Source organism: Nelumbo nucifera, chromosome 1, assembly GCF_055504915.1.
Source record: "Nelumbo nucifera cultivar China Antique chromosome 1, China Antique-T2T, whole genome shotgun sequence".
NCBI classification, from domain to species: Eukaryota; Viridiplantae; Streptophyta; class Magnoliopsida; order Proteales; family Nelumbonaceae; genus Nelumbo; species Nelumbo nucifera.
The window spans coordinates 211,228,100-211,247,348 of NC_142649.1; the positions used below are offsets into that span (position 1 = coordinate 211,228,100).

Sequence of the window (19,249 nt, forward strand, 5' to 3'; positions counted from 1 at the left end):
TTGCCATTTCCATTTTCTGTTTTCTCTGTTTTAACTAAAACAGACGGACAGAGCCAGTCCGGCGACGCCAATATAGGCTTTTTTTTTCTCAAGGGATTCCCTGAGTTTGAATGCACTCCGAAAAGATGGTGGATTTAGGGAATCACTGTGAACTGGAATTGCTATATTGGTGGCTGACCGATGACCCTATTGCTAGATTGGTATCTGCCCCTTTTTTATATCTAAAAAAAACTAAACTATTCTAAAAATTATATTGAAAAGATTATTTTTATTGATATTAGTAGGGCTGTTCATAATAAGACCCAACCCGACCAAATCGACCAACTCGGACCGACCCAACCCGAGTCAGTCAGGTTTTCTTCAATACCGGTCGGTTTCGGGTAAACTGATGGTTCAGGTAGGTTTCGGTTTTCATGTGTGAAAACCATGAAAACCGAAATCGACCTGACCCGAACCGACTTAGTAGTTAGTAGTTAGTTCCTAATTAATAGTTACAACCTACTTAGTTCCTACTTAACTAAGTTGTCTCTATCCTAGTTACAACCTAACTTAATATCTAGTCTTCTAGTTAGGAATGACATTAATAGCAAGTATTGTAAGACAGCTAGACAAGTACTTTTTTTGGAAAAGTTTAAAGAAAATAATCAAAGGATCGTAGTTTCTATGGTCTTTTACACCAAATAGGCAATCAATTACAATTATAATTAGGTGTCATTTTTTACTTCGATTATAAGGTTTCTTGAAATATACAAATTTCAGTCTTCTTTCTCTAATACAGTTTGACTTTCTATTTTCTTGATAACTTCTATTCTAACTTGGTCCACCCCCCTTAGCCTCTCAACTCAAGCATAATCTCTAATACAATTTGACTCTCAAGCATGGTTGAACTTAGAGCCGATTCAAATCGACTAGGTTGGTTTTGCTTAACACAGGGTCGGTTTTGGTTTCAATTTTAGGTAACCCGACCAGGTCGGGTCAGTTGGAAAAATCTCAATAAACCAACCCAACCCGACCCATGAACAGCCCTAGATATTATGACCCAAAAATTGCCCCATCAACTAAAATTCCAAAGAAAAACCTATTAAAAATTAATGGAATCATAAAGCTGTAAAGTGGGCCTGGAAGCCCGTGGGCTGGCACTCCCCAGCACGACTTGGACCGTGCCAAGGTCCATGGCCCAAGCTGCATCCATTACACCCAAAACTCAGGTCAAAAGATGACTTGCAAACGGAACCATAGAGCTGTACATACCAACTCAGGTTGTGTCATGGCACATGGACCCATCCACAAGGCTTGAGTTCGATTTGAGTTAGAGACTTGAGATATATGATTTTTTTTTTTATTATTGAAGAAAGGAGTGGATAATTTTTTATTATCCTATTGGGCTTTTAGTCTTCATGGGCCCAATGCAAGTTTAAGGCGATCTCAGAATTCAAACTGTAAAGGGACCATCGTGGATGAGGTGTTGGGCCCGCACCGACTCAAAGGATAGGGTCCCGAAACTGATTGGGCCTGGGGCTAGGCCCAGAAGCCACCACAGTTGAGTGACCCGTAGGGGTGAGCACTATTCGGTTAAAACTGAAAAACTGAACCGATATTTTGGTTTCAGTTGAATCGGTTCGGTTTATTCGGTTGTTCAATCGGGTTTGGTGTTTTATCTGGTTTTTATACTTTTCGGTTTTCGGTTTTCGACTACCATGTTTTATAAATCGGTTAACCAAATTAATTGAATTAGTTTTGTAATTATATATTATTAATATTATTTATATTATAATTTATTATTTTATATTAATATTTAATAAATTAATAGATATACAATATACAATATATATCGTCGAAGAGACGAGATGAATTTGGCTATAAGACAAATTTCCTTATTAAGCAATAACATAAACATTCATATTTCCTTATTACTCACGAAAACAGTTCTAAACAAAACAGGAAAGAGACTGACTCTTCGACTACTCTTCGTCTTCTTCCACACTCCACCATCTCCACGTCCTATCCTAACTCCTGAGTCTCTCACTCTCAATCTCCTACTCTCCACTCTCCAGTTTCTTGGTCTCTCTTAAGTCCAGATGTCCAGTCGTCCACAGTTAGTCTTGCCGTCTCGGTCCACACAAAGTTCGTCGTCTAGTCATCCACAATCGGCAGTCCATAGTTTGGACTTTGGCGCTTATAGTTACAGAGTACAGAGACTCTTCCTCTTCACCGGCTCACCAGCACGACGGCGCCAGGTAACTCCGAAACCTCCTCCTCCTCCTCCTCCTCCTCCTCCTCCTCCTCCTCCTTCTTCTTCTTCTTCTTCTTCTCAGAGTACAGAGTACAAAGACTCTTCCTCTTCACTGGCAAACCGGCACGGCAACGCTTGCATCCTTGCATTCTGATATTCTAATATTCTAATATCAGCAAGAATGAATGGACTTACTTGATGCTAGTTTGTTATTCTGGTAACAACAAAAAAGTAGACTATTTTGTTCCATCCTTGCATCTTGTTCCTAACGGACAAGTGATAATTTGGAAGGAAGGAAAATACCAGAATGAATGGAGTCAAGCACTCAAGCTCATGTGATATTTTGTCACTTTGTCAGTTTTTACAATTTTCAGTTTAATAAAAAAAAAAACGAATTAACTGAAAAAAATTTTGATTTGGTTTGTTCGGTTTAACCTAAATTTGGTTTCGGTTCAGTTTCCACCATTCACAGTTTGGTTTCTGAAAGTTCGGTTTATTCAGTTTGCTCACCCCTAGTGACCCGAACTACGAACCAAGCTTGCCACCTGTTTAATCCAATATCCAACAGCCCTCGTTGACCCAAGCAGCTGCATATCCGACGTCAAACCTAGAAGCCACCGAGTTTGGATCAGCTTCTCACAAAGCACACCTCACACTGACCTCACAAACCTAGTTCCACAGAAAGGAACAACATTAAAGCCTTCCCATGCAATATTCATAGCTCTACAATGACTCCCAGTACCAATATAGAAAACCACTATATTGTACCTTAGAATTCATGATATTTTAAATATGCTTTTAGTTCGAGAGCACGGAGGAAATAGGAATTCATATTATTAAAGCTTTGGGCAAATTTTTAAAGGAGCTTGCATTACCACTCTTACTATAAGGATCATCACTGTGGTATATCAAGTTCTCTATAATAGCCATAGATTAGGCTGTTTTGCACACCCTAAAGTTGTGTTCCAAAATATAAGTAAAATAAGTAAAAATTTAACAAATAAGAAGAACTAATAAGCTAACTTAAGTGTTCAAGCATTTTGCTTATATATATTCAGAGGATTTATTGCTATTATATTTTCAAAAGTAAATATTTTGAGATTAGCAAATAGGAAAACTAGGAAAGATAAGATCGGGGATGAACTTATTCGAAGAAATCTAGGAATAATTCCAATAGGTGCTAAAATGAGGGAAACTGAAGATGGTTTGATCAGATGCAGAGAAAACCAATAATAACACCAATATAAAGAAGTGGTTAGTTACAAGCCGATGGGACTAGAAGATCGAGCAAGGGGCACGCCATAAAAGAAACGGAGAAGTACGGATAGGCCTAATGCAGAATTCTGAATTTTTCTACAACTCTATAAACATTCAAAAGTTCAAAAACCCACACCCTATGCACCCATATCTGCTTGTGAATTGGCATCAATATCGAGCTGACACCTACCCCAACTGTACTTTAGGCCTATGAATTCTGACCCTGGGTTGAATGGTCATTCTCCCTAAAAGAAATAGATTGAAGCTGTGGAAAATCATTTTGAGAGATCATAGTTTAACAATGGATATGACACAGAACATAATAGAATGGAAGAGCAGGATTCATGTAGCCAACCCCATGCTAGACAGTTTTGTATGCCCTTAGCTTCAATCAGAATGATGTACTTTATGAGTTTATTGTAAATGAATAAAAGTACATATTTGATTCATGTTCCCTTGGTATGTTTCTGTGTAATACCCTTAAACTGGACACTTAATGAGACTCGTGCTAGTTTAGAATGTTCACAGCCAGTGGGTCAGTCTGGGGAGACCTATCCTGATAAGGCTGACACTGTGGTGCCACCAAGTCGGTTGGGGTGGCCTGTCTCAGCTGTCAGGGTGAGACCCTAGGCACATACAGTGTAGGATTAAGGTCCAGTATTGCCCTGGACCTTAGATATTGATGGGCAAAACTGAAAAGTTACACCCGACCCCTAGACTCGATTATGATACTGCACTAGGTGTCGGATTGGGCTGTTTTTGATGTACCAATCAGTGAAATCCTTAGCGGGGGTCAAAACCTGGGTATGTTGGGACAGTTTGAGAATTCATCTGAGTGGGTGATTGTAGTGACAGGATCAGCCCATTTGTCGGACAAAGGTAATGATCGGGGATGCACTCTCACTGATGAAAACCAAGACTGCTGGCAGCCGATTTCAATCGTTGAGATTTGTCTTGCAAAATATATTTTATATGAGATATAAAAGTATATATATTATGGTTTCTAAAAATATTTGCAAAAGGTTTTAATTCCCGGGATCCATACAAGTAGAGAATGCAACACTGTTCCTTGCTGCCGAGGGAGAGATCCTCTCTTGTCGAGCAGTGTACGATCATTATGGGCTAAGAGGTTAAGTGTAAGACCATTAAGGATAATACATGATGGGTTAATCTTGCATCTGCCCACAGTCCCTGGGTGTTACAAAGTGGCTTGGCTTAGGGACCACTTAGGGTAAGTGTTGGGCCCATAGAGCCCATTTGATGGGTTTCAGGGGGTGCACTATCCATAACAGTGTATTCGGCCAGGCCTTATAACAAAGGCTGGGTCGAACCCATGTGGCTGATGTGTAGATTAATGCTTGGGTCCCACGCCATATAAGGAAGCCCAATTGGGCAGCAGTTAGGAAGGTTAAGTGAGCACATAAGTTTGATGGGCCTAAAGCCCATTTCAAACTGGGCTATTTAATTAGTTAATTATGGGGCGAATTCTGAGATGGATTAGCAAATAGGATAGGGTTAAGACCCTATCCACTCAGAGAGTCCAGATCTGAATGTGATTCAGATCTAGAAACCTCCTAATGAGATTAGGAGAAGGCTGATCTAATCTGCAGATAAGATAAGGGTTTATCCTTATCACCTGAAGAGAGGTCTGATCCAAATCATATTTGGATCAGCAGCTCCTAATTGGATTAAGAGTTGATCTTTTACGTTAACAAAAGGAGGGGGCGGCAGCCTTTAGAAGAATCACATAATCAGATCCTCTTCGGAGCTGAAATCACAGAAGAAAGATTTATGCAATCCCTGCAAAGATCTTTCTTGTCAGCTCCTTCCTGCAGTCGCCAGACATCTAGTTCGATCTCCAGTTGTGGGAGAAGTCAAGATTCGATCTTGACATCAGTTCTTTGAGAAAGAATTGACAGGAGGTTGTGCTCACATGCCATCCTGTTGTTTCTTGCGAAGGATAGAGTTCTTTGAGAAGAACACTATTGATTCTGCTCCATCCTGCACTGCGCCATCTTCAGTGGGAGCAGTCTTTGGATCCTTCCTTGGGCGTGAACACCTTCGTTGGGAGATATTATTTCTCCGTATCAGGTATAATCCTCTCCTAGTCTTTTTGGTTCAGATCTGGTTCAAGATTGATCCTTGAAAATATGATTTTCTAAATAGGGAATGCGATTCCCAGTTGAAGGGAGAGAAAAATTTTTTGAAATTCGCCCCTTTATTCCACAAGTTTTGGGCGTCCATATGATGGATCTCTCATCCCCTTCACCCCATATAGTTGGGACAAGGCATGGATGATCATTAAGATGATATTAAGATTTTTTACTTTCTGTCTTCCATTATGTGACATGTCTATTGCTTGTTAGTCCTACTCATCAAGGATTAGCTTATGATGCCTATACTTCATTTCTAGCTTGAGTGTTTGGGTACAAGTCGACTTGGCCCAAGTTAACAGTTTCCATTGTTTCGGGCTCAAGCTTCAGGTTGGGCCCATTGAAATTTTGACAAAATCCCAACCCTAACCCACAAAAGTTGCACCCCTACTTTGAGTGTCATCAATGCATCATCATGAACGATTCTTTTAGATTGGCAATCAACCACCTACATATTGGGAGCGGGTGGTATTCATCCCACCATTCATTAAGACAATGGCCAAAAAAGGCCACAATAGGAGTAGCCAAGATGAAATTCCTAAGGCCATGTTTGGTTCATTTTTCATTTTCTCATTCTTATCCAAGATGAAATTCTAAAATGGACAAGAATGGTAAAAATAGGCAGAATGAGAAAATATTGCTATGAACCAAACGCTTTTTTCCTAAAAATGAATTCTTTTCAGATTGACAAGTGTCCTATGTAAAAGTGCCTTTATAAAAGTACTTTCGTAAAAGTGCTTTTATAAAAGTACTTCTATAAAAGTGCTTTTATTAAAGTATTTTCGTGTAAAAGTACTTTTATAAAAGTGCTTTCATAGAAGTACTTTCATAGTAGTCGGCTAGTAAACATCTATGGCAACAGTTTTGTAGGTAGAGTTTCCTCAAAGAATGAAAATGAGTTGTTTTTGTGTAAAAGTACTTTTATAAAAGTGCTTTCGTAAAAGTACTTCCACAATAGTTAGCTATTAAACATCTATGGCAGCAATTTTGTAGGTAGAGCTTCCTCAAAGAATGAAAATGAGCAAGATGGGACATGATTATTTTTCATGCTACAGGCTACCTCAATTTTTGTGCTATGGGTTGACTTTTCATTCTAAAAAGAATGAGGCCCTTGGCAAGAATTTTATAACCAAACACTTTAATGTTATTCATTCTTACTCATTTTATTGAGAATGAGCAAGAATTAAAAGAACGGAGAAGTACGAATACACCCGATGCAGAATTTTGAATTCCAGCCCCCCTACTACAAGCCCTCTCCCCCCTATAAACCACATCCTGCCCGTGAATTTGGCATCAATTCACGGTTAGGATGCATTCCCCCTGTACTATGGGGCTATAAAATTCTAATATGGGCTGATTGGTCATTTTCTCTTAAAAGGATGGGGCCAAAAGCAATGAACCAAGCATGACCTAAAATGGACATGAGTGGGTAAAACATGGTCTAATACTTCTACTTGAGGAAACTTGTTTTGGCATTTCTTGTGGCTAGGAACCTTCTCCCCCTTCATCAGAGCATAACCAATAGGGAAAATTCCCCTATAGTATCCTATACTTTGGGCCTAGTGCCACTTTGGTCCCCAGACTTTAAAACGCAACAATTCAATACCCGAACTTTCAAAAATATTCCATTTAGTACCTATCGTTAACCAATCGTTAAGTGGCATTTGAAAAGACACAAATGCCCTTTGAGTGTCATCTAATTTTCTTTGTCAACCATCCATATGTTAATAAAAAATGAACAGTCCCAAATCATTGCCCCTTCTATTCAAGAAAGTTATGGTCAATAAAATGACCACTAAGACGAGATCTCAACTTTCTTGAATAGAAGAGGCAAAGATTTGGGACCGTTCATTTTATGTTAACATTTGGATGGTTAATAAAGAGAATTAGATGGAACTCAAAGAGCATTTGTGTCTTTTCAAATGCCACTTAACGACTAATTAACGGTAGGTACTAGATTGGCACATTTTGAAAGTTTGGATACTGAATTATTGTGTTTTAAAATTTGGGGACCAAAGTGGCATTAGGCCCAAAGTACAAGGCACTAATTGGAAAATTTCCCTAACAAATAATGTAGGAAAACTTCCCACACCAGCATGAGAGGAAGAATCATTTGACAAGCAAAAAACAACCACAAGAGATGATCCCTATTTGTATCTGCTTTACAAGTATTATCACCTTGGAAATCCCATTCCTTAGTACAGATTTCTTTCTCATTACCCCAACCCTTACTCTAATCCATTTGTTAATGAGTATGTTGATTTCTGTATCCAGATGAATGAGGTGGTTTGAGGACCTATACCAGCTATTTTGACCGTTGGATGTAGTTTGCATCCGAGATCCACCGTTGGATCTCAAAATCGGCCGTTATGTGTAAGTATGAGTAATTTGAACCATTGGTTCAACTTAATGACACTAAGATATCGAGTAAATATGTCACACAGAATCACCCATATGATTATTTCTTGAAATGCCCCACTAAACTGCCAAACATGAATTGGAAAGTAACTTTATGAGAATGTTTCTTGTTTCTTGAAACGCCCAAATCAGGCCCAACCAAATAATAAATGTTTAAAGTAGCATTTATCAAATAAATGTTTATAGGATAAACCCCCACCAAACATCTTCTTTTGAGTTTTCTTGAACCCCTCTTCCTTTTTGCATTTTTTTTGTTGGGATTATATTTGATAAAGGCATCTATTATGTCATATTATCAATAAAAATAACCTAACATAATTTCTAGAATAAGGTAATTTAAAAAATGTATATATCAAAAAAGGGTAGAAACACTTCATCTCCTTCCTCGTTCAGACCATCGAACAAATGTCCCCACCTCTGGTCTCTATCTTTCTCTTTCCTGAGTTTGCATCCTATGAACCCACCAATAAGAATGAACCACGTTGGCATTTTGAACCAGAAGAACAAATTAGAAATGACTCTTCTTCTCAATGTTGTTCTTTGCTTCAGGGCTTTCTTTTGGATGTGCTCCAAAAGGCATAATGGCGATCCTCTCTTTTTTCCGCTTTTGGCACAAGTTCAGGATCGGTGGTGACTACCCACTTTTTGCCACGACTATTTCCGAGTATACCAACAAGAAGACTCGTAACACCTTCATTGTTGCCATTTTCACCATGCAAGTATTTGGGATCTTAGCTGGTGGGATGGTTCCAATCATCATCTGTTGCAATCAAGGCCAAGTACTCCTCTCTAGCTTATGAAATTGACGCCGGTGCCTCAACTGTCTCACAAGCTGATTATATATGGCACTTTGTTTTGATGTTTGGTATATTGCTTGCTGCTCTAACTTACTACTGGCTTATGAAAATGCCCAAGACTACATAGCCCTTGTCGCCAAGAATGCGAAGTAAGATGCATCTGACATGTCCAAGGTCTTGCAAGTTGAGATTGTAGCCAAACAAAAGGTGGAGCACATTACGGAGGACAGCGGCAACTCCTTTGGCCTATTCTCCACGGAGTTTCTTTGTCAACGTCACCATGGCCTTCTTCTACTCGGAATCACCAGCACATGCTTCTTAGAGGTCTTTAGAATTGCAACGACATAGACTCTCGTCACTCCGTGCAATATTATTCTAGGATACTGTTTCACGGTGGCCTTCATCGATGAATGAAAAGGTTTGCAATTCGATTGATGGATTTCTTCTTCGATATAGTGTTTAATCTATTAAAATCTTATTTGCATACCAAAACTGTGGTTGGGGCTTTCGGGAATTATTTAAAAAAAGTCTTGAAATAAAGAAAAAAAAATAACCTATTTTAAATATTATATTAAAAGAATTATTTTTATTGATATTTAAACTTAAAATATGCAAGAGGAATGCTAGTAATCTAGGGTATCGTGCAACATAAGGTGGGTCCTCTCTGTGCTGTCAAAAAGGATCTCACTCACAGTATTCCAGATGTACGGTGTTACGATGGATATTATGTGAACATTTGAGGCACAGGCGAGATGGCAATGGCGGTTTTTGTGACGTGCAACCTGTGAGCTGCGAGTGCTTGTTTCTTCTCAGAAACCTCCAAAGTTGGAGGGATTTCTGAGAAAATGGCGAGGGGTCTGATATGGGCGACGGCCGAGGACATGGCAAGGAACAGAGGGAGAGTTCTCTCATTGTACCGCCAAATACTACGGAGCCTCAATTCGCCAAAGCTTCCACTAAGCTTAGCGGCTAGACTGGCCAGGAAAGCGGAGGTCCGTACTATCTTCATGCTGGGTTCCGAGGAGCGATCTCTTCACAACATCACCGACCTTATCGATGCTGCTGAGTACTCACTCTCCCTTCTAAGAAAAGGCGAAATTCCCAGATATATACAATGACAGTGAGAGAGTGAGTTTACTTCATTTCTCCCAAAACCCTTGTTATCTTCTTTAATCTCTGGTTGATTTTTAATCTGATTTTAGCTCGATTTGTAGTGAAATTTTAGACTTGGAGAGAAGTTAGGAATTAGGATTGGTGTTTTCCTGTTTGGATTCTGCATATATTTTTTTTTTTATTGGCCCCTCTAGCTGTTTTGCAGTCTGTTTTTCTTGTGGTTGGATCCTTTTGCTGTTTGCTCCTTTTTTTTTTTTACTTAAATCTATTATTTATTTTGCCGTATATACTTTTGGGTATCTCCCAGTTTTTGTGCTATACAATTATGAAACCATCTGTAGTGAGTTCTGATTCTGCAAATTGTACAGGCATTCGTCTGGTTTGATGGTTCATCCATTTTTTTTTGAACAGTTGCTGATGAAAAAAGTGGCTTAGTTGGGCCTCATGTAAAGCTTTGTATGTTGATCTCTGGTGATATAATAATGATTTTGTATGTATGTCATTTATTATTTCCAAAAATATCAATTGTTACTCTTAACATTTGGTGATATTTCCCAACATTCCACAATTCTACAATTTTTAGACATATAAGTTGATTCACACATTTTCAGCATTTTGTTCTATTTTAACTTACCAATATTTCCACCCAAAGTAACCCTTTAGACCTTGTCTATATTGGGTATTTTCTATTTAGGTGCTTAGTCATGGGATGAAATATAAGTTTCCATCCAGGTACAACATATCTATGTATAAGCTAAACAAACAAGATTGTTTATGTTGGGTAGCTACTAGCTAGGTAGCAGGAGAGATCACCCAGGACTTGTAGGCCTCGGGGGTCTAGTTTCACCATTGAACCATTTAATGTCTTTGAGCATTAACATCACATGACAGTGAGGACATTTTCAAGAGAACTCTCTGAAGGATGCTGATTTTGGCACATTCCATTTTTGGACCGGGTACATGCCTATTAAAATCAAAAGATACTCTTATTTTCATTGATGAAAAAGAATAGAAATACTTTTTGACTGTTAATTATGGATTTCCAGTTTATCAAAACTAATTTATCCAAAGTACCACCCTCCAAAAGCAGAAAACATAAAGAACAATAAATGAAGAAGTTGGAAAGGAATTTTAAAGAAAAAAGTTCCTACTTTTTATTAATGGGTTTAATTTCTCATTAAGCAGTAAATAGTCCCTATATAATATTCTATCAGTACTGTATGCTTTCTGACTAAATATTGTAGAGCAGTAGAGGGCATTCACCAACATGAGTGATTTGTTCTCCTTGTTTTCAAATATCAATATCACTCATAAATGACCAAAACTTGTTCGCTTCTGATGTTGTGCTGCCAAGTTTTGAAATCTACCCATTGAAGATAAGTTGGTGAACACCCACGTAGTTATTGTACAATCCTGACAATAAAAGGAAAGAAGAAAATATGCAGAAACCCAAATAATAGAAATCAAGACTGCATTAGACAAGCTATGTCCCTATATAATATTCTATCAGTACTGTATGCTTTCTGACTAAATATTGTAGAGCAGTAGAGGGCATTCACCAACATGAGTGATTTGTTCTCCTTGTTTTCAAATATCAATATCACTCATAAATGACCAAAACTTGTTCGCTTCTGATGTTGTGCTGCCAAGTTTTGAAATCTACCCATTGAAGATAAGTTGGTGAACACCCACGTAGTTATTGTACAATCCTGACAATAAAAGGAAAGAAGAAAATATGCAGAAACCCAAATAATAGAAATCAAGACTGCATTAGACAAGCTATGTCCCTATATAATATTCTATCAGTACTGTATGCTTTCTGACTAAATATTGTAGAGCAGTAGAGGGCATTCACCAACATGAGTGATTTGTTCTCCTTGTTTTCAAATATCAATATCACTCATAAATGACCAAAACTTGTTCGCTTCTGATGTTGTGCTGCCAAGTTTTGAAATCTACCCATTGAAGATAAGTTGGTGAACACCCACGTAGTTATTGTACAATCCTGACAATAAAAGGAAAGAAGAAAATATGCAGAAACCCAAATAATAGAAATCAAGACTGCATTAGACAAGCTATGAAAACAGTGAAGTAATTACCACTACTACAAGTAAAGGAAATTTTTGTACATTATATATACACTGCCCCAATGGGCTTTCATGGACAATATTCATATTGGTCAGTAGTGGTGCAAGTCAGGTACCCAATTTGAAGAATTTACACTGCATCAGGCCTGGGGCCTCTCCAGCTGGAACCCATCAAATTCTAACAATTACTCAACCTGGGCCCATCAAATTGCATCCCCATTGGCCTGGAACCCCATGTATCTGTTATCAATACATCTATTGCCTCAAGGAAGACTGATGCATGAACGACAGTGATCTGCACTTTTACTCTTCTTGCTTGTTTTTAGAAAAATGATGTCAAGGAGTTACCAGAACCTGTAGTTAAATGGGATAGCTCCAAATTTGTCTGTTATTCTGTATATATTCACAGTTCCATACGAATAATGATATAATTCTGCTTATCACAATCTAGAAAGAGCCCATATCATTGTTGGTCCTGTCTATCTGGGGTCTTGGGAGGGGCGGACTAGAGATATACCTAACCTTTGGCATTCCTGCAGGAAGTGTCTGTTCTTAAACTTGGACCTACATTCCTGCAAGAATGGCTGCCCCTAACCTATAGTATACTAACATATACAACATTAAGAATGCTTAGCTGGGTGAGAAGGGAAAAAAATTCAAAGCAAACTTGTTGCTTTGAAAGCAAATATGTGCCTTGCATATACTTGGTAATTATATAAGTTTTCCTGCACATGTTTTCTCCACACATTTGTTCACTTTTGACTCATCTAGGACAATATTCTTTCTACAATTTTATTTGACTAAACACAAGATGGAGGTCACTTCATTACTAAATAAGAACTGTGGTTTTCCTCTTGCTCCTTATAAGTTTTTTTATCATTGTTTACTCCATAGAGATTAAAACTATAGAGCACTATTTGACACCATCTAGCTTGATCTTTTAGGTTAATATCCTGTATGTGAAAGTGCATCGTGGCAGCTAATGGAAATTTATATAAAGGCTCCATTTGTTGCCTAGTCTAATTAGGTGCTCTTCAAAACACTATACGTCTATACCATACATCACAATGGTATGGTCATTGGCTTATGGATGAACACTTTCATATCCTCTTTGAAACTTATTTAAAACATTGAAGATAAACCTGACAATAATGTAATGCTGGAACTTCTAGAAGATAAGTCGCAAGTATGGCTGCTTGATTATGGATATAGATGCAACTAGCTAAAAGAAATAGCAGAACTTGCTCCAATAAAGAAAGCCTCAAACTCTTGTTGGCTCCCTCCACCTCATGGCTTTACTAAACTGAACTTTGATGGCAGCAGCATGGGTAATTTAGGGCCATCCGGAATAGAGGGAGTAATAAGAGATGAACAGGGGAATTTGTTAGCTATGTTTTTTGGACCAATCGGGGTGGGAGATTCCTTGAGGGCTGAGATACTTGCAGCTCTTGAAGGGATACAAAGGATCAAGGATATGCAAATTAACAAGCTGATCATAGAAGGAGATTCTGAAGTGATGGTAAACTGGCTAAAAGAGGATAACTCTAGACTTTGGAATTACAACAATGAAAAGAGGAAATTTACTTGTGGTTATGGCATGAAGTGGTGGCAAGTATCCATGGTTGTTCCAGAAATGGTTGGGATGCAGGGGTATCCAGACGGGCAACTCTTGCAACACCTTAGAAGGCAAATTCATGGCATCCTCCCACAGTTCCTACGCTTTGTAAGGTATGATGCTTGCTCTAGGACTCGGGTTCTTTTCTGGGAAGACACTTGGGTGGGAAATTTGCCCCTTAAGGATCTGTTCCCTTCTCTCTTCTCTATTTCCCTTTATAAAAAATAACCTGTGTCTTTCTTTCTTTTGTCCCCATATACCCCCTTGTCGACAAATTGGGACCTTGACTTCCGTAGAGGGTTGAGGGATGAGGAATCCCTATCAGTTTTTGAGCTCTTATTGCTACTTGATTCTGTTTGCATGGACCCACTCATTTTTGATAGGAGGATTTGGACTTTGACTTCGAAAGGGTCATTTACTTGTGCTTCTTTCTTTAATTCCCTTTGCTCCAGTTCCTCTCCTCAGGTTTAAGGAAGTATGGTCTAGGCCTGTTCCCCCAAAAATAGTCGTCTTTTGTTGAGAAGTTTACTATGGTAAAATCAATACGATGAATAACCTACATAATAAAAGAGCAGAATGAGGACTGTTACCACTTATTGATTTCTTGTCCTTTTGCTGCAGCCATTTGGAATTGGGTATTTGATTTGTTTGAGTGCAGGTGGAACTTGCCAGCTAAGGTAAATTTTCTGTTTTCCCCTTCTACCTTTGTGTGGACCACAAGAAGAGGGAGAATCATGTTGAAGTGTATAAGAGCAGCTCTCCTTAGGACTATTTGGGAAGAGAAATTTCAGAATTTTTCAGGAGAAGGAAAGAAGCATTCTTGAGGTCAAAAAGTATTACAAGGACTATTTTGTGGCTGAAATCCTTAAAACTCTTTGAAGATTTTTCCTTTGAGGATTTAATGAGGAATTGGTCTGTAGTTGCCCTCACTTCCTCTAGGAAGCCTAGAGTTCAAGTAACTTGGACTCTGCCGGTGGAGGGTTTTGTTAAGCTGAACTTTGACGGGAAGAGTCAGGGTAACCCAGGACTGTGGGATTGGTGGTGTATTAAGAGATGAGAACAGCAACATCATTTCCTTTTTTTCGAGACCAGTGGGAATAGGAGACTCTATGAGGGCTGAAAATTTTTCTTTTACCTTTGTTTTGTTCTTTAACTAAAGAGTTAATGGTCTCTTCCATCTCCCCTCCTTAAAGGGGAGGTAGCATCTTGTGCCTCTCCCTAATTTGTACTATCTTTGGCTTTGATTTAATAAATCTGATAATTCACTGATAAAAAAAAGAGGAAATTTAAATGGCTGACTAAGGACATGGAAATTCAATACAAATGGGTAAAAAGAAGTGTGAACTCATTGGCAGATGGTCTAGCTAGACAAGGGGTGAACATAAATTCTATATTTTGGGCTGTATTGTAATCATTTTTTTGGTGTTCAATGGTTGTTATCGGGAGCTAAGGCTGTTTAGCTCCCTTGCTCTGTAACCTTTCATATTAATAATTTTAATACAATTCACAGATATAGATGAAAGAATGGTAGGATCCATCTAATGGACGCCATAAAGGTTGCGGAATGGGTGGGGCGAATTTCAAAAATTTCCTACCTTCTCCCAACTGGGAATCATATTCCCTAGATTTAGAATACAATATTCAAGGATCCTACTTGAACTATAATCAAACCAGATCTGAACCAAAAGATAAATGGGAGGAATATACCTGATCCGGAGAAGCAGTATCTCCCAAAGTTGGTGTTCACGCCCAAAGAATGCACCAAGATCCGTTCCTGCTGAAGATGACACAGCTGTGGATGGAACAGAACCAGCAGGGTGCGTCCTACACACTGGATCCTTCGTAAGAACCCTCTGGAAGCACTAAACACTGAGTCTTTTTCAGTCTTTCTTGCAAGACTGATGTCAAGAACAGATTTCTTGACTTCCTATTTCTGCAAAGATCGAATCTTGCAAAGGTAGATGGCGGCGGTAGGAGGAGAACTCCAAGGGCGAAAAAGGCTGAACTGCTTTTCTTCTCTCTCTAGAGTATGAATGAGATCTAATCTCAATTCGCAGGGAGATTTCTTTTCACCAAAAACCCTCTTTCGAATTTTGATGTTTTTTTTTTGTTTTTCTCCTCTTTTCTTCTTGATTAAGAAACCTCCTAATTAGGAGTTATCCTAATCCAAATCTGTATTTGGATAGGGGATTATCTTAATCCTATCTGCAAATTAAGTTAATTTACTCCTGATCTTATCAGGAGGTTACCAGATTCAAATCTAATATGAATTTGGTCTCCTGGAGTGGATAAGGTTAAAGGCCCAATCCTTTTACTAACATTAATCTCAGATTCGCCCCATAGATGGGTGATCATATCAGCCCAGCTCGAAATGGGCTTTTGGCCCATTATATGTTCAGTGTTTAACTAGTTTCCAATCTGCTGCCCAGTTGGGCTTCTTTGTATGGCGTGGGACCCAAGCATTGATCTACACACCAGCCACATGGGTTCGGCCCAGCCTTTAATACAAGGCCCAGCCGAATTCACTAAAAGACTCAGTAAACCCCTGAGCCCATCATATGGACCTTATGGGCCCAACACTTACATTAAGTGGTCCCTGGGCCAAGCCATCTTATAGAAACCCAGGGATTGTGGGTAGGTGCAAGATTAGCCCATCAGGTACTATCCTAAATGGTCTTACACTTAACCTCTCAGCCCTTAATGATCAAGCACTGCCCGACAAGAGAGGACCTCTCCCTCGGCTGCAAGGAACAGTGCCGCACTCTCCACTCACATGGATCCCGGGAATTAAAACCATTTGCAAACAATTTGAAACCGTACATATATATATATAAATATATTAATTTTGCAAAACAAAATTCCAACGATTGAAATCAACTGCCGGCAGTTTGGCTTCCATCAGGGAGAGTGCATTCCCGATCATTACCCTTTGTCCGACAAAGGGGCTGATCCTGTCACTATGATCACCCACTCAGATGAATTCTCAGACTGTCCCAACATACCCAGGTTTTAATCCCCATCTAAGGATCTCATTGATTGGCATATCAAAGACAGTCCGATCCGACACCTAGTGAAATGTCATAATCAAGTCTAGGGGTCAAGTGTAACTTTCCAATTTTTGCCCATCTGTCTCCAAGGTCCAGGGCAACACTGGAAATCTGGTCCGGTTCAAGGATTCAAGTAATCCCATACTACATGTGCATCGGGTCTTACCCTGGTGGCTGAGACAGGCCATCCCAACACTTGGTGGCACACCAGTATCAACCTTAGTAGGATAAATCTCCCCAAACTTATCCAACGGCTGTGAATATTTAAAACTAACACGAGTCTCTATAAGTGTCCAGTTTTAGGGTCTTACACATAATTAAACCAAACAACATGAATCAAACATGCACTTTATTTATTTCCACTAAATAACAAAAGTACATCAAATCGGATTGAAGCTAAGGGCATACAAGACTGTCTAACAATAGATGCAACAAATACGTTGTGCTGCCAAGAGGTTGGCATCTCTATTCCAGCTTCCCAGAAGGAGGGGGGTCTTTTGTCTTTGGTGATTAGGTTTTCATTTTAATCTCTTCTGGGGGTGACTTCATGGCTCTTGTTCTTCCTCTCCCATGTTTCATGATCATGCATCTGAATTAACCTGAATGTGTGGGGACCTGAACCTTGAAGCTAGTCAAATACATGTCCCTTAAGTTTGGGAGGATATAGATTATGTAGTGGATCAGGAGTTGTGGTGCAGGTCAGAATCCCTGAAAGAATTTATTCCAAATTCTTCCAAACTCAAACAAGTTCAATCTATGACCCCTAGTACTGCATAATGCCCTGCCTAGAATGCAATAACCAACACTGACATGTTTTACTGTGTTATGTAATTGTCATTATTAGAAAGATCCAACTGCAAATTAGATTTTGAACTTGAGACTTTCTTGTGTGACCATGTCCAGAAGCATTAGAGGACATGAATATGGCTTCTATCAGTGGATTGGGTTGGCTTTTCTCCTATGCTATTTTATTGTTCTGAAGGGAGTTTATTTTATAGAAAATTGAGAAGCTAATAAACACTTCAAAGAAAAGTAAATGGCTTTGGCCCCATCTGAATTCTGTTGGATGATTGTCTAATCACTATTTTTGCCAGGTGTGGTATTCCTGTAAATTTGGTACTGATTCAGTTGAAAGGATGTTGCATTGAAATGAATTGAATGGATGTTCTGTGCTTCTGTTACATGCCCATTACACAAGTTATTTGTCTGGTGTATCAAGTTCCAGGGAGGAAAAAGCAATTACTTACAACCTTTTGTAATTTTGAAGTGAATAATGGACCTCAGCTAATCACTGTTTTTGCTGAATGTCATTTTTATGCTTATTTGGTATTTGATTCACTATAATTATTTCAGTTATCCTTATGTTTCTGATAGTTTAAATTTCAGATAACTGGGTACAGATTGTTATCTTTCTCCAGCATTGCTCTAGAACTTTAGATGATAGTCACATGCCATATTTGCTTAATACAAAGGAATGAACGACCAGATGTTTGCCAATTGAGTTTTACCCTGCCATTATCCTCATTTCTTTTCTCTGTTCCAATGTGACCTAGTGATCTATTTTACCTTGAGAAATTATGCAAAATCCCCTATATCCGGTTACAATGTGAAGATGCATATATTACTATCTCAATCTGAGTATAGATAATGGGATTAATTTGAAACTTTCAATACATAAATTTTTTTATTTATGGGCTTGTTGTGCTGTTGTGCAGACAATGCATGAAAAGGATACTTTTTCTTTTAATAAAATTCTTGCATTTGGCAGTTGAGGCGACTTACATGTACAATTCAACAGGTCTCCAAGCAATTGTTTTTTCTTTGGGTGGGGAGTTCTAGCACAACTGCACAGAGATGCTTGGCCACATGGGCAAACGTGGTTCCTTGCATTAGGATTACAATTTGCATCCATTTTCCTGTATTCAAATTCAAATCCATTTCATGATAGGCAATCTGAATTCAAGTGGAGTGATTAGTAAAGTTGGCTTGAAGGTTGATGTTTACCAGGAGTAATAGATGAAAGTGTCATTGAAATATGCAATATCAAAGTTGTTTTTGGTTCATTTTATTAGTATATAAGATTCATGATCTTTTTTTTTTTTTTAGTTTAATTGGTTAATAGTATTTAGATGCAAATTTGATTAGAAGCCCAATGTTTGGATCGAGGCATATCCAATTCAAGCAGTTCCTTTTGGCTCCGTTTGTTTGCGATACAAACACCGAAGTGGGGTATTTATATACTCCGGTTCGCGTTTGCAAGCGTTTGTTTGAAACATAAAAAAGTAATGATTATCAGAGCAAAATTGTATTTTCTGACATTTTTGTATTCTGAGAAGAGAGCATTATTATACCTATTTTTTGGATACAATTTTGTGTTGCTTTGATAATTAACTTTTTGATCAAAGTTAATGCATTGGAGCATAAGATAGTTGGAGCATTTAGTGATAGGCTTACACTTTTGCACCGATTTCAAACAAACAAAATGAATGCAAAAACAGTTTAAAATGCGAACCGTGTTTGCATTCATGA

General features: G+C 38.5%; 1 protein-coding gene across 1 annotated transcript; it reads left to right on the forward strand.

Moving 5' to 3' along the window:
• Positions 1-8,642: 8,642 nt before the first annotated feature.
• On the forward strand, positions 8,643-19,083 carry LOC104588820 (low affinity inorganic phosphate transporter 1). The gene is given in 5 exon segments (XM_010246915.3): positions 8,643-8,818; positions 8,820-8,974; positions 8,977-9,276; positions 9,561-9,986; positions 18,519-19,083. Coding segments are annotated over 3 exon segments (561 nt in total). The 3' UTR covers positions 9,207-9,276; positions 9,561-9,986; positions 18,519-19,083.
• The last annotated feature ends 166 nt before the right edge of the window (positions 19,084-19,249 follow it).